The sequence below is a fragment of the Mus pahari genome, chromosome 21, assembly GCF_900095145.1.
Source record: "Mus pahari chromosome 21, PAHARI_EIJ_v1.1, whole genome shotgun sequence".
Lineage (NCBI taxonomy): Eukaryota > Metazoa > Chordata > Mammalia > Rodentia > Muridae > Mus > Mus pahari.
In genome coordinates this window covers 51986743-52001092 of record NC_034610.1, presented here as the reverse complement: position 1 = coordinate 52001092, position 14350 = coordinate 51986743, and the positions used below count along the sequence as shown (strand labels likewise).

At 40.7% G+C, this 14350-nt stretch overlaps 1 protein-coding gene across 1 annotated transcript in view; it reads left to right on the top strand.

The window, feature by feature from the left end:
- Nucleotides 1–205: 205 nt before the first annotated feature.
- The window catches only part of Rspo3 (R-spondin 3), a 33017-nt gene continuing 18872 nt past the window's right edge, over nucleotides 206–14350 (top strand). The window contains exon 1 of the mRNA XM_029532910.1: nucleotides 206–844. Coding sequence (XP_029388770.1) covers nucleotides 748–844 — 97 coding nt within the window. The 5' untranslated portion in view covers nucleotides 206–747. The remainder of the gene's footprint in view (nucleotides 845–14350) is intronic.

Below are 14350 nucleotides of genomic sequence, written 5' to 3'. Positions count from 1 at the left end.
GATGCTCCGCCGCAGACCCGGGACCCCTTAGGCGCCTCTTCCCGTCCATCTGCCAAATCGCAACGCCTGTACTTTTCCAGCTCCCTCTTTCCCTCTTGAAATTGAAAGTTATTGAGGTCGCTCCGGGTTGTTGCTCCTCCCCGTCCCCGAGCTCCCCCCGCCCCCCGCAGCCATCCCTTCTCCCCCTCCCTCCTCCTCCTTCCCTATGGGGTGCTCCTAGCCCGGCCCAACACTGGAGCGGCTCCTGCTCTGAACGCCAGAAGCAGCTCGGGTCTCTCCAGCGCCCCTTGACCATGGCTGCGGTACCCACGGCGTCCGCTTCCCTGCGCTCCCGGGGTCCCCGCCACAGCCGCAGCCGCTGCAGCCTCTGAGCCCCAGGGGCCACTGCTCGCCTGGATTCCGCCCGCAGCCGCCGCTGCTGTGCAACCGAGGCTAACCTGCGGCTAGCCAGGAGGCTCCTGCAACCTTAGTTCGCGGCGATGACAGCCACCCCAGAGCAGCGGGCTGTGTTCGGACAATTTGAGAATGCAATTGTTGGTTTCGCGGTCCACCCGTCCCGCTTCGCTTGCCATCACAGCACGCCTGTTGGATCTCAGTGGAGAAGTCCCGCTGCTCTGGTTTTTCTACTCTCCGTATAGACTCGCCTAACACCTACATACATAATTTTCTTAAAAAAAAAAAAACATTAAATATAACTAACAGTGAAAAGAAAAAGGAGAGAAAGAAGGGAAACAATACAGGGTTACTATGCACTTGCGACTGATTTCTTGTTTTTTTATCATTTTGAACTTTATGGAATACATTGGCAGCCAAAACGCCTCCCGAGGAAGGCGCCAGCGAAGAAGTAAGTGCAGGGTTTTCTTTTCTTTCTTTCTTTCTTTCTTTCTTTCTTTCTTTCTTTCTTTCTTTCTTTCTTTCTTTTTTCTTTCTTTCCTTTTTTTTTTTGAGGCGGGGGAGGGGGAGAGGAGGAGGTATTGTTGTTGTTTGTTTTTGTTGTTGTTGTTGTTGTTGTTGTTGTTTTGGCTTGTGTTATGCCTTTGCCCCCTTCCACCACATTCACCCGTCAGCTGGTTTTGCCTGCCCAGAGTCAGCTGCCGGAGGAAACAGTCTTTTCAACCTACACCCTATGCCTCCCATAGGAGATAGCAGTTCGGGGCACTGGCTCTTCTACTCAAGCACACAAGCCAGCGCTGGAGTCCCTGCACCCGGTGCTAGTCTGCCCCCTGCCCCTTGTAAATCAGGATCTGGAAATCTTCCTTTCTTTCCTAGATTCGCTGTAGGGGTTTGTGTTTGAGGCTCCGACGGAGGCCTAGAGCCCCAGGCAGTTGGGTCGCCCTGCCTTTGGGTTGTTTGATACTGGCACAAGGGCAAGGAGAGACTGGGATCATCCCAAGTTCCCGCCTGGCTCAGGGGAACCTTGGCTGCCCCTCCCCCCTAGGTTGTTTTATGGTAGTCAAGTCAATCAACCTGGGGCGGGCTCAAGGGACAGTGAGCAAGCTCCCGCGCTGCAGCTTCCCACGAAGCGCGCGAGTGGAGTAGCGCTGAGGCGCCAGGGCTTCCACGACTGTCTGCTAAGTTGCCCCACGTCCCATGCTCTGGGGTTGGAAGGCAGGCGAACTCCAGAGGTTCCGAAGTTCAGTCACTTTCACACCTTGCCTGTCCCCACATGAATGCTCTGGCCACCTCAGACTCTTTCAAGGGGGTCCCCTGAGACAGGCGCATACTGAGAGTGGGGTTCCCCCTGAGCTCATCTCCTCTCTGCTCTTCAGTCTATTACACAGGCGAGTGTTAGGTCCCCGGCTGTGTGAAATTGTGCCTTTGCTGGAATTAAATGGATGCCTCAGGGCAGCCTCCACCTAAATTGGTGCAAGGCAAGCCCGCATCTTTCAGAGATTCTGGAACAGATGTAAGGGTGGTTTCGCTATTTGTTCCCAGGGTGGCCCAGAGCGCGGTTGTCAGTGCCCGCAAAGGTTGTCCTTTAGAAGAGCTAAGGACGACCCTGGCTCTACAGAAGGCTCTTGGGCCCCCTGGGGTAGTTACTATGGAAAACTAACAGAAAACACCCAGTAAAGCAATTGCTTTGGTAGCTTGGATCTGGGGGGTTGGTGAGCCAAGACCTTGTCTGGTCCCCAGATGAGATCTCTTTCCCAAGTGTCCAGCCCGCAAAATCCTTGGGGCAGGGATGCTGGTAGCTCTTAGGACACAAGACCATTTGTGTGGGGTGGAAATTTAGCAATCTCCTCTCTCCACTGTTTGTCTCTGTCCTGGCCCTGGACGTGAGGGTCCCCTGAAAGCTTCCTTTGTACCGCTAGCCCAAGCCAGACAAAGTTTGATTCACCTGAAAATTGCCTTTAAAAATCGTGGCTGGGCGGGAACACCAGAGGCTTGGAGTCCGAGTTGGCCCTATTGCCTCTAGGATCGCTTCTCAGCGCAGGAGAGCCTAAACTAAACATGTCAGGGCATCCGATTTATTATTCTTGGCCTCTGAGTGGTTTGTATTCTTTGGAACCCTCCCACCCACTCTATCGCTCAGGCCTGCTGCTGCGGTATCCTGAAGCGGCAGCCTGGGGGGCCGCATCACCACTCCTGGCCAGCTAGGTCCGCTGGGCACTGAGTTTCGGGACCGGTGAGGAAAGCGAAGCCAGGAGGAACACAGCTGTTTGCCCTGCATAGCTCATGCCAGTAAGGCTTATCCCAGTCTACTCCATTCTGTAGTGTCCCCGGAGCTACACACTTGCCGGGGTGGGGCAGGGTCCTGTGGCTCAGTGTCACTGGTACCTGAGTTTTTGGTTGGGGGGTCGGGGGCTTCTGTTTCTGAAAGAAATAAAAGAAAGCAAAGAAAGTTTGTTATGCGTTCCTTCGCATCTCTACACCCCAAAGGACCAGAGCGGGAAACTCAGAACGCGCACATCTGGGCTGGAACTAGGGCGATGATGTGTGAAGTCTAAAGGAGATTGCTTTTCTCTCTTCCTGTATCATCTCAAAGCCAAGTCAAAGGCGCCCTCTCGTTGTGTTGCGGGGTTAAGGAAGAAAATAAATGGAATTGAGCTGAAATTTCAGTGATTCTATGGGAGCGGGAGAGGTCTCTCTTGGTGCGGCTGTTCTCCAGTCTGTTTTTGCGGCTCGGTTGCTCCTGCAATCTTGGGAGAGGGGCGACCCCTTGCGTCCTCCGAGCAGACAGAAGAAAGATTTGGCAGGCGCAGCATACTTTTTGCAGCGAGGATCCTTGTTAAATGTCCAGAAAAGTGAAATTAACGCAGCAGGTTTATAAAATCACCTGGACCGTGTTTTTTTAAAAATACCTGAATAAAAATCTCCTTAATAGTAACTGGGACTATTTTCATAATGAATAATAAGGCAGTAGTCAAATTATTTTAAAACTGGCCAGACAATTCTTTTTTTTTTTTTTCCCCACCATAAGGCAACTTAAGAGAGCAATTAGGAGTATCACTTTTGCTTTGTAGCAATAGCGTCATTTTCTTAAAGGTTTAGAAACATCACTAATGAGAGAGGTAGAAAATTAAGGTTAAAAATAAAAGACTCCTAAAGTCTTTTTTTTTAAAAATGTGGTCTCTTAAATATCTTAGTACCAAAGGTCCTTGCTAGCAAAGATTGTCATTTACAGTGTTAAACACGTTCAGGTATAAAGCATTATGCGAATAGTCTTATGTTCCTCTACAATAATCAGTATTCTATTGATCTTCACAAACCAATGATCCTAATTATTACAGTTTACGATTATCTCTATAAAAATACGCAATGCTTTAAAACAGAAGTCTCATGCTTTTTAAATGTCTCTGTAGTTATGGTGCATAAACAGAAGATTGCAATGATTTTGATTGATATACAGTGTCTAGAGATGACAAAATAAATTTATTCAAGATAAAAACGTTAAGAAAGCATTTACTCCAAAAATTCATCATTCAGCAAGATTTCTAGCAGCAAGCTCTAGCTTTGGACACTGGACACTAATTTACAAAGCCTAAACTCTTTCTTTGATCTCATTTCCAGCTTAGCCTTTGAAGTTTGGTAAAGTCAACCTTTGAATTTCGTGTTGCATGTTAGTAGCATTTAAACATCACCTTTATCATAACAACCGTAATTCTTTCCTAATGCATCACATTTTCACCTGGATTATTTATGTGGGGTCAGAAACCTTCACTTGAAGTGTAGAAACTGGTACTACAGAATCTCCCTTCTGGCAAGAGGGAGATCTAAGAAACAGGGCCCTACTATACCAAGCTAGAGATCCAGTCAATGAAATCTGTCTTCTCATATGAACGTTCCTGCCTTTTATGTATTTATACTATGTGCTGAACCTGCCGCAGAGAGGATATCAGGCTAATGAAATAATTAACTTGATGATTTCCAGAGTTCCATTTTCCCAATATGTCTAGAGCCTAGGCTATTCTGCTTAACTGGTAATCTTTATAAGTGTTGTTGCTATAATGCAACAATGACGAATAGGACTAGAGTGTTTTCTCATCATACTTCATTATTTGATTATCCAGAAGCCTCCATAGGATGATACTGCCCCCGAGGGCATTGCCTCTCTGCAAGAGGGCATCAGGTACAATGTTCTTTAATCGTGGACATCTATTAATTTCATCTTAGTTTTTCAGATTTTAGATCATTCGTGTTTTAGAAATTCATTATATGCCTACCAGTTAAAAATACGGGTACTACAATCTGCAGAGAAAGGTGAAGAAAATCAAAAGTACAACAAAAATAATCACACTAATAATATATTTATTGGAACTGATTACTTCCTATGATGGTGTAGGAATGCTGACATATGTAAGCTTCTGTGATCTGGTGACTTTATTGCTGCATGCTTTAGTCTTAAGAAAAACAGTTCAAGAGAGATCTGACCAAGAACTGTTTGAGAAAGTGCATTCTATGGCATATCACATGGTATGAATGCAAATCAAAGATGAATTCAATTTCCTAGGAAATGGTGGCCCATGAAAATGCAAACAAAGATCTGAGCTCTAACTAAAGCATCTTTGAGCTAGGAAGTTTTTTTTCCCAAAATACTTGGCTGCTACTCTAGTTTAAATCTTTATTTTCTGTTCCAGCAGAAAGATTTTACTGAATGCCTTAAAAAATGGTGTCTTAGCCCAACTCAGTCTAAGCATTGATAGAAGAACAAGTGAAAAGAATTTATCAGTTATTTCAACATTCCTTTGAACATGCAATACGAACAGTATTTTAAATTTTACATTGGTGGACTATTTTTCCAATGAAAGAGTTCCCCGGTTTTTCATGTTCAACAAATTAGGTTTCCAGAGAGCAATGAAGTGAAATTACAACATGCAGTAAAATTTGATTTTTAAGTTGTTATAGGAAAACCTTTGCTACATTACTACAAAATGACTTTAATAGACATTTGATCCTTTTAGATTATTTGAATCTGGGTAGGTATCTCCAGACTGTCACTAAATGTCTAAAAATATTTTCTAGTTAAATGCCAAATCATTTAAATACGTGTAGTGTTTTTCATTCTTCATAACAAAGCATTTCAGAACCTTATCTAAATATATAATACTAAAGCATTACTCTGAAATTACATAAACTTTCAAAAACACAACTATTACAGATGCTCTGATTCCCTATTTTTTTCTCTTATCTCTCTTTAAACACTCAGGTTGCTACTTTCCTGATCTCTTGCTCTCCCTCCCTATTGAGTCATTCGCCTATTCCCACCCACCGCAAAGGCTATCCCCGGCTCTCAGTGAATCCCTGAAATGCCGGCACAGTGTATCTTGTGTTTCATGAAATGTAAGAATCAACTTCAGTTACCATTAGAAAAATATCCCTAAGTTCTGAAGATATAGCAGGAGTCAGTCATGACAGTGTGTGGCAATTGTATTCGACTTGATGAGGGTGCTTTCCTCTTCCTATAAGACATTGTTCAGAGGTGCTATTTACAAAGCAATAATTTGAAATATATTGACTCATAAGTTAGGTAGATTTTTTTTCTTGTCTTTTATTTTGTTGGAAAATACAGACCGCCTTCTTTGACATATTTTTTTAAAAGCTTACAATGAGTAGATCATATTTAAAACTGAAATCTATTGAGACCTCTAATAGATTTGAAAAGCTTTGCAATTACACATCAATAAAATACATGAATGTAAATATGAATATGAGGAACACACTGGAGATGGTTTGTTTGTCTATTACACCCAATCGTATCTTTTAATTCAGAAGCACTACTAGCATTCTGATTAAACGGTTCATAAAGCAATACTAAAAAAACAATGGAATTGTAACCCATTATTCAAAGGATAGAGTTGGTCAAGGACACTATAGTTTGTGAGGAATAGCTGGGTGCCACTGATGATAAGAACTCCCATTTTTCCACCTGAAAATTTTCAACAATGTGACACTTAGATAAAATATCTGAAATCGTCTCCTATGTGAAGAGTGCTCATTTACAAACCATCCAGTTACAGTGCCTCTGATTTGGTAAAATCATCTCTTCCTTAACTCTAAGGGCAGCATGAGATGTAGTTACCTTTAGTATTCTTTAAAAGAAACTTAGTGGTACCAAACAACCTTCTCACTCAGTTAGATAGATGGATAATTGTAATGGTTACACTATGTAACGGGTTGCAATTTCATTACAATTCAGACAGGTTCATCTTGTCCCCAGCTTTCGAATCCTTGGAGCTGATTCAGAGTGGAAAGCAGAGGAAGGCATCGGTTCCCCTGTCCTGACAAGTGCTTAGAGATGGCCTTTGACACTGGCTGATGGAGCCAAATAATATTGTAGATTACCCTTTTTGATGAAATAAATAGTTCTGGGCATTTCATTGAGTAGGAAGAAGCAAGAGCATATTTGCCATCAGTTTAGGAGCATAAGGATTCAGATATTGGTCAATGGAAAAATGATACAAAGACAGACAAAAACGAGACAAGTAGGTTTGGTAAGAAATTTATTTTGCTTTTGAACTATCTTTAGTGAGGAGCTAGGAAGACACTTAGGACTTGAGCCCCAATTTCAGAATGTATCGATGGCTGAAGTCAAGGACAGCAGTATCATTCATTAAAAAGGATGGCTGGACACGGGAGAATAAAATTGCAGGGTGCTTTCCTTCATTTATCAAAAGTGTTTGTGTTGCTAGCCTCAAGACTGCTTCATGTAGTGTCAGTGAGATTGCATTACATCACTTTCCTCATTCTAAGTGCCCTAACGTATTATTTCCAACTGCGGCTTCTCTTTTATAGTACTTTCTGTTATGTAAGAGAATGGCGGCTGCTGTCATGAATGCTATTTCCAAGCTGCCAAAGCCGGTAATGAAGATAAGGCTTGGAGCCTTCACTACCTATATGGCTTTGCCACAGTTCATAAGACGACTTGAAAGATTTTACAGTCATGCAGGATGTATTTGTAAAAGGTGCTGAATGTTTCTGAACCACAGCATTGGACCTAGCATCCCATAGTGGCATTGCTACTTTCAAGAAGATTTCTCAATGAACATGTGCTAATTTCAGGATGGGATAAAATCTGAAGGCATCTAGTTAGCTCATCTACATTGGGCAACATCCATAATGCATAATTGATCAGCTATCATAACAGTCAGGTTCGTGGTTTCTCACTGGCTCCTTCTATTAATTCCAAGACTTTGTAGCAAAGGGAGTATTTTTTCCCAGTATTTTAAGGACTTGGCAGAAGTATGAGTTTGATTTAGCTTACCTTTGAACTCCTTTCTAAAATTAGTGTGTATATTCACTCCCCAAAATTGCTTCTAGAAATATGCTCCTGAGCATAGTTGTAACTGTATCTCAATAGAAAGTGCACTCCTAAAAGTGACACAGCCTTCGTTTTATCACTACATAATAAAAACAACTACCACAGAATGTAGAGTACCAGAATCCATGAGCTTGCTTTACATCACCAGCTCCCTGTAAGAAAAAAGATTACCGCTTCTCACAGCTACAAAGAAACCTTACAACTAAAGAGTATAATCACCTTGACAAAAGCTATCATATATACACAGAGCAAGTGTCATTCCAACAGAGAGGTGGTAAAATAATATGTCCTAAGCATGTTAAATACCTCCTGACAAAGGACAGCTTTATAACTGTCAGAGCCACTGTTGCATTGTATATATTTCCTTTAGTACACAATGGCATTTCCCTATTAAAGTGAATATTATGGTAGCAATAAATAAATTCCTTATATAATAACTTCTCACCTCTCAGTAGAAACCTGTTCCTTGAATATGTCCACAAAATAGCCTTATATAACTGTCACACCCCGTCTAGATGGATTATGGATTATAGAGTTTCATTTTATCCATGTTTTTGTTGTTGTTGTTGTTGTTGTTGTTGTTGTTGTTTAGAGACGGGGTTTCTCTGTATAGCCCTGGTTATCCTGGAACTCACTCTGTAGACCAGGCTGGCCTTGAACTCAGAAATCCGCCTGCCTCTGCCTCCCGAGTGCTGGGATTAAAGGCATGTGCCACTTATTATTTGCTCTGTTATCTCTCTTGTTAGAGAAATGATACGCAGTTCCTAGCTTACAGTTCTGGTTTAACTTCAAAGCCCAGATGTTGGAGAGTCTCCCTCTTTCCACTCTAGGGCACTGGGCACACAAGACATTGTGTTTTCAATCCCACTTTAGACTTGAGCAATCCCATGGCTTCCCTTTGTCCTCTTCCCTCTAACCTTCCCAACAGACAGTTTCTAAACAAAGTTGTAGATCTTTATTTTTTATCACAAGCAATAAAATCACACAATTTATTTGATATACTCTAAAATCCTTCTCCCCAAGTATCTCTTTACGTACTCAATACAAGATTTACTTAGGCATGAAAATTTGGGCAAGCTATAATTCTGGAGTTAAATGTCAAAAGCCTTGTAGATTATTTACAATCACAATTGGCATTTCCTTGACTATTTTTTTTTTACCCAGAAAGCTATCTTTATGATGTTTCATACAATCTATTATTTATATTACTTTCACCACGAACATTAATAATAACCTCCACTCTGAATTTTTGCTTTATGGGACTAGATACAGGGGTTGCTGATGCTGAGTTCATACCTGGAGATCTTTAAAAATAAAAACAAGACAAAATGATGTAATCTCTGGAGATAGGCCTCAGAGAGTCTTATTTTTAAACGTAGCCTGGTGACTCTAAAACACAGCTGAAAATGATATATTGTCAGACCCTTAATTCAAGAATAGCCTTTACAGCTGAGTAACTGTTGAAAGCGATACTAGTTTTATGAGTGTTTGACAGACAGAATAAACCTGTGTGAAGCCTGATAAGGGACGAGGCGTGTACCATCTGAACAGCAGAAAGCCTTCTCTGGGCACACACAGCGTTGTTTTCAATAGGAAACTGATAAACTCAGAACACTGACTGTTGCAAGCAAGACTATCTGAGAAAGAATCAATCACTTCATTCTAAAAAAAGAGAGCGAAGTGCCTGCAGGAAGGCCTGATAGTGACCTTACCAGATGCTGGATCCCCACAACACTGCCTTTGGGAGAAGGTGATTGCACTGCTGTAGTAGGGGAGACAGTCAACAGAGCAACTGTGGAAGCAAAATGAGGTATAAGTCAAAACTGTCAAACTCAAACTGGTCTCCAAAGCTACTTAATAATGAACAACTGCTGGTTTGGGATTTTTGTTTTGTTTTGTTTTGTTTTTATTTCTTACCCCTCCTTGATGTCAGGAAAATCTTAATGGGGAGGCAACTGCCTAACAAGACATAAACATTCCTTTCTTTTATGGTCTCTGACTAGCTTGGATTGACTATGGTGATCACTATCACTGCTATAAATAGCACGGGCTACACTTTATCCAATGGATGGAGTTTTGTGGAAGATCATGAATTCGCAGATGCCTTTATTTCACTCATCTTCTGCTATTCTCTAAGCTGTTGTCTTCATTAACTCTTATTTATTATTCTTTTCTAGTCCATGCAGAAATTTCGAACCTTGCCATAAGTTAAGGAAAGCTCCATGTAAAAACGAGGTGGAAGTCTGGGCTTCCTGTCAGATTTCACTGTGCTTGTTAAGGGGGCTCTTTGGGAAAATTTGGGTTGCAATGAGTCACTAGGCCAAATCCCAATAACCACAATTGCCAGAAGTAATTAGACTGAAGAAAGCCAGGCTTCTTGGGAGGAGGGTCATCACAGCGTGCTTGAGACATTGCTGCATGGTCAGACCCAGTTACTTGTCCCTAAGGATTGGGAGCAATCATAAGCTACAGAAAGCAGGAAACCCACAGAAAACAATGCTTTTCCACCAACTTTCTTCTCAATAGGTTATTCACCCTAAGCATGCACAAATGAAAATATATCACTACCCCTGCCGGAGGCACTGTGCACGTCACAGTCCCCGTAAACCTCCTGTCTGTCTGCAAAAGTCAAAACCCACACAGAGAACTCCTGGTGTCACTACCTCAAGTTCTGTTCCTCCTTTCCTGTCCTGATTAAAAAAGAGCCCCAGGAATTCAGTCTTTGTGAAAGAATTATCTGGGGGGGGGGGGAGAAAGGAGAGAGAAAGAAAGAAATCCTTGTAAATATTCTTAGGTCAATTTAGACATAATATTAGTGAAAGGACAATTATCTATAAGAAAATGGTAACTCATTATTGCAAGACAGGAGTGCTAAAATCTGCACCTAGAAAAAAAGGCTAAGGGCAAATCTAGAATTCCTTGTACTAAAATTAAACTCTTTTCGAAACCTAATATCAAAGCCAGTAAGTACACACGATCAAGAAAGAAGTGTGGCTGTCCTTTGAAAGTTTCAGTATAAGAAACAGAAAGATTGTTAAGTGTTTCCATTCAAGAAGCACCGATGGATCTGTACTCAATAATCCAGAGACAAGTTGGCTTTGAACCCTCTGCCTTTGCCTGGAACACTCAGTGGCTATCGCCTCATACAATAGAACTTTAATTGAATAAAACCTCAGAGCTTCTGAGACTCATTGTCCTTAAGTTTCCAATTCCTTCCTAATTTGCAATGACTTTCATTGTATCCCTTTACTACTTTGGTCTCAGGTTACTATTAGATCTTTGTTTAAACATATGGAATCAAAAGTCAAATATTTTACATATACAGACCAATTCATTTCCTTGTCATATTTATTTTTTATTTTTTATTTTTTTGTAACTGGCAATCTCCAGGTTTCTTGGCAGATGCATTCTGTCCTCATATATAATAATTATGTGTTCTTGTCATGAGGTGCGGTGAACTGCTTGTTGTTTTGACCAATATAGGAAAACCATACATTTCATCGCATTTGGGTTGCATTTGCCAGTAATCTGGAAATAGAAACATCCAGTCTTTCTTTCCTAGTTAAGTTACAAAGGTGCTTTTAATGATTCCCACTACCCCAGCCATCTTCACCATTCAGAGACACACTGAGAACCATTTGTCAATGGCTTTGGTGTGCTCTTGGTGATCTAAGGGAAATGCGACAACTCTGATGATCCTCATGAAACAGTTCTTAGCCCGAGTACTGAATTTAAAGCTTGCTGGGGGAGAAGTGATGCAGTTCAGCACAAACCTGATGCATTGAGGTTGGTGTTTATCTCAGTGGATGGCAATCTGTTCCCAGCATATAAAGCTTGCATACGGATTCCAAGTAGCAACTGCCTTTAGAAGCATTGCTCAGAATAAGTTTGAAAGTTGGATGTTTCAACAAACTTCTACACGTGTCTTTGCTTGTGGACAATTTATTGAGTCTCCAAAAACAATGTGTTTTCTCTTCTCTAAACCTGGATCTGATGGTCATTTTTACAAGAGCAATGAACTAAAGTGGTTCTTCAAATATCTTACTTGACTTGCTTTTCATAACTGAAGTACCTTCTGTTAATATAAACGCTTCAATTCTAGCAGGAAGCTCCCTAAAATTCAGAGCTGCTTAAAATTATATGACCAGAAATCCCCTCTCTCCCCCTCTACCAGTCCTCTCCTTCTGGGAATATACCAGCGGTTTCTCACCATTCATTCTGACAACTGTTCTGGTGTAAATATTTAAAGAAATCCTTTCCATTAGAGATTAAACAAAGGATAAGTAATTGCTCTGCAATGATAGATCTTTATTAATGTTTGCAATAGCAGATCTTATGTCATCCGATCCATAGACACTGACACCCTCAGGAAGGACCAAAGGAAAAGGAGCCAAGACAGGAATTACAATATACTGTATGTAATCTCAACTGCAAAATACTGATTTTCATGTATCCTTCCAAGGCTTATGTTTAAATAATGCACATAGTGTAGAAAAAATGAATTTGTTAAAGTTGAAAATACCAAAAAATGAGTTACCAGTGATTAAACTGAAAAGGTGGAGGGAAATTACAAATCTGTGTATCACTTTTATTTTATTTTATTTTGGGTTTTCGAGACAGGGTTTCTCTGTATATCCCTGGCTGTCCTGGAACTCACTTTGTAGACCAGGCTGGCCTCCAACTCAGAAATTTGCCTTCCTCTGCCTCCCGAGTGCTGGGATTAAAGGCGTGAGCCACCACGCCCGGCTCTGTGTATCACTTCAACAGCCCCTTGCCATTTCCCAATGTGCTCATCAGACTTTAGCAACATGTGTAAGATCTGCACTGACTCAAGCTCTGGTTCCTCTATTATTGCTCAAAAATTAGCATTAAAAGGGGTAAAGGATGACCTCTCCTGCTTATATCCAATATCAGTTATTAAAAGAGCATCACTCTCAGTTTTGAGAAACAAACTTCCAGTATTGTCTTTCTGCATTTCCTGTCCACACAGATTTTTATGTAATAGTACACACCGGCTTCCATCAGCATCAGGGGAATTGCAGACCTCAGGTGCTCAGCTTTCTTATGGAATCAATACAGGAGGGTGGTATATATGGCTCATGCACATCCCCCGGCATATTTAAATTATCTCTTAATGACCCATATTACTTAGTACTTATAACTAGTTGTTATGCTGTATTATTTAGAGGAAAATAATAAAGAAAAAGGATAGGCAAGTTTAGTACAGACACAAGTTTTTGAAAAATTATTTTAAGTTCTCAGTTGACCATGTACTTTCAGGGATGCAGAGGGATAGGTAGGTTAAGCATGACATAGCTAAGCAATTTAAACTATAAAGAACATCACGGGTTGAACTTCAGATTATCAATGATCTTATGATCTTATGATGTGGGCTGGAAAATAAGCACATGCCTTGGAAAACATGCTTGTCCTTCCTTTGATGACACTAAAATATAAAAATCTGTATGTTTGAATTCAGCTTAATCATTGACAATTCACAACCTAAGAGTTCTTGTTGCTCTATAATTTTTTCTTTATAAAGTAAGATTTTAAGGAAATTTACATTAATATTATTTCTTATAAAAATTATAGAACTCAGATGTGTAGGTGCACATCTATAATTACAAAACTCAGGAAAACTACAGCAGGTAATTTTTTTGTGAGTTCAAGGTCAACCTAACAACTGTCTCAGCATCTACACCGAGTTTGTTTCTTCCTTGTCTTTGATGTCAAGTGTACAGTATTTACTAGACTAGTTCACATTTGAATCCTGGTTCTATAACATTATTTTGCAAAGAAAATAATAAACAGGATCTGTGGGATACAAAGTTATCTTTCAAAGCTTCGTAGATATGGAGTTAGGGCTTCAATTTACAAATATGTATTTCTTTGTATGTTTAGACTACATTTTAAGAAGATAAGCAGAAACAAAACTACTGGGAAATAGTACAGGGAAAAATAAAACTCAACTTAGTCCTAGCTAAAATAGCATGCATTTCACTGAATAGCTCCTTATTTAACATTTATCATGTTCTGTAGTTAATAGAGTGACTAAAACATACCAGAAAACTATTCTTGTTGTATTTTGAAGTTGTTAAAATTGAGTTGAGAAGCCTGGTGTTTGTGTGTGTGTGTGTGTGTGTGTGTGTGTGTGTGTGTAAAAGTAGAATGGTTAGGTATCATTTCTAAGCCATGACATGCTCATTTTTTAGATATGTTTGAATAGGAATGGGAATAATATTTGCAATGAGGGAGTCCAAGTCATATCCAGATATTTATCTGAAGAGCAGCATTGTGGAGATGAAGCACAAAGATTGGAGGAAGCACAGACTAAAACAGTGGAATTTATGAGGCCTTTCAGCATTTTCTTGTCTTACAATTTATGGCCAATGAATAGGAGTCATCACTTAGTGTGACCTTTGTGACAATCACAGGAAGTATGCTATGCGTACTGTAAACGTAGTTGGCATTGTTAGGTAAAGCTTGTAATGGAGTAGCATAGTTTGGCTGAGCAAATTTCCATTTTGGGTGCACTGATTAATTTCTATAGCTGAACTTTCACACTCCTTCATTAACTGGAATTGCTTTTAC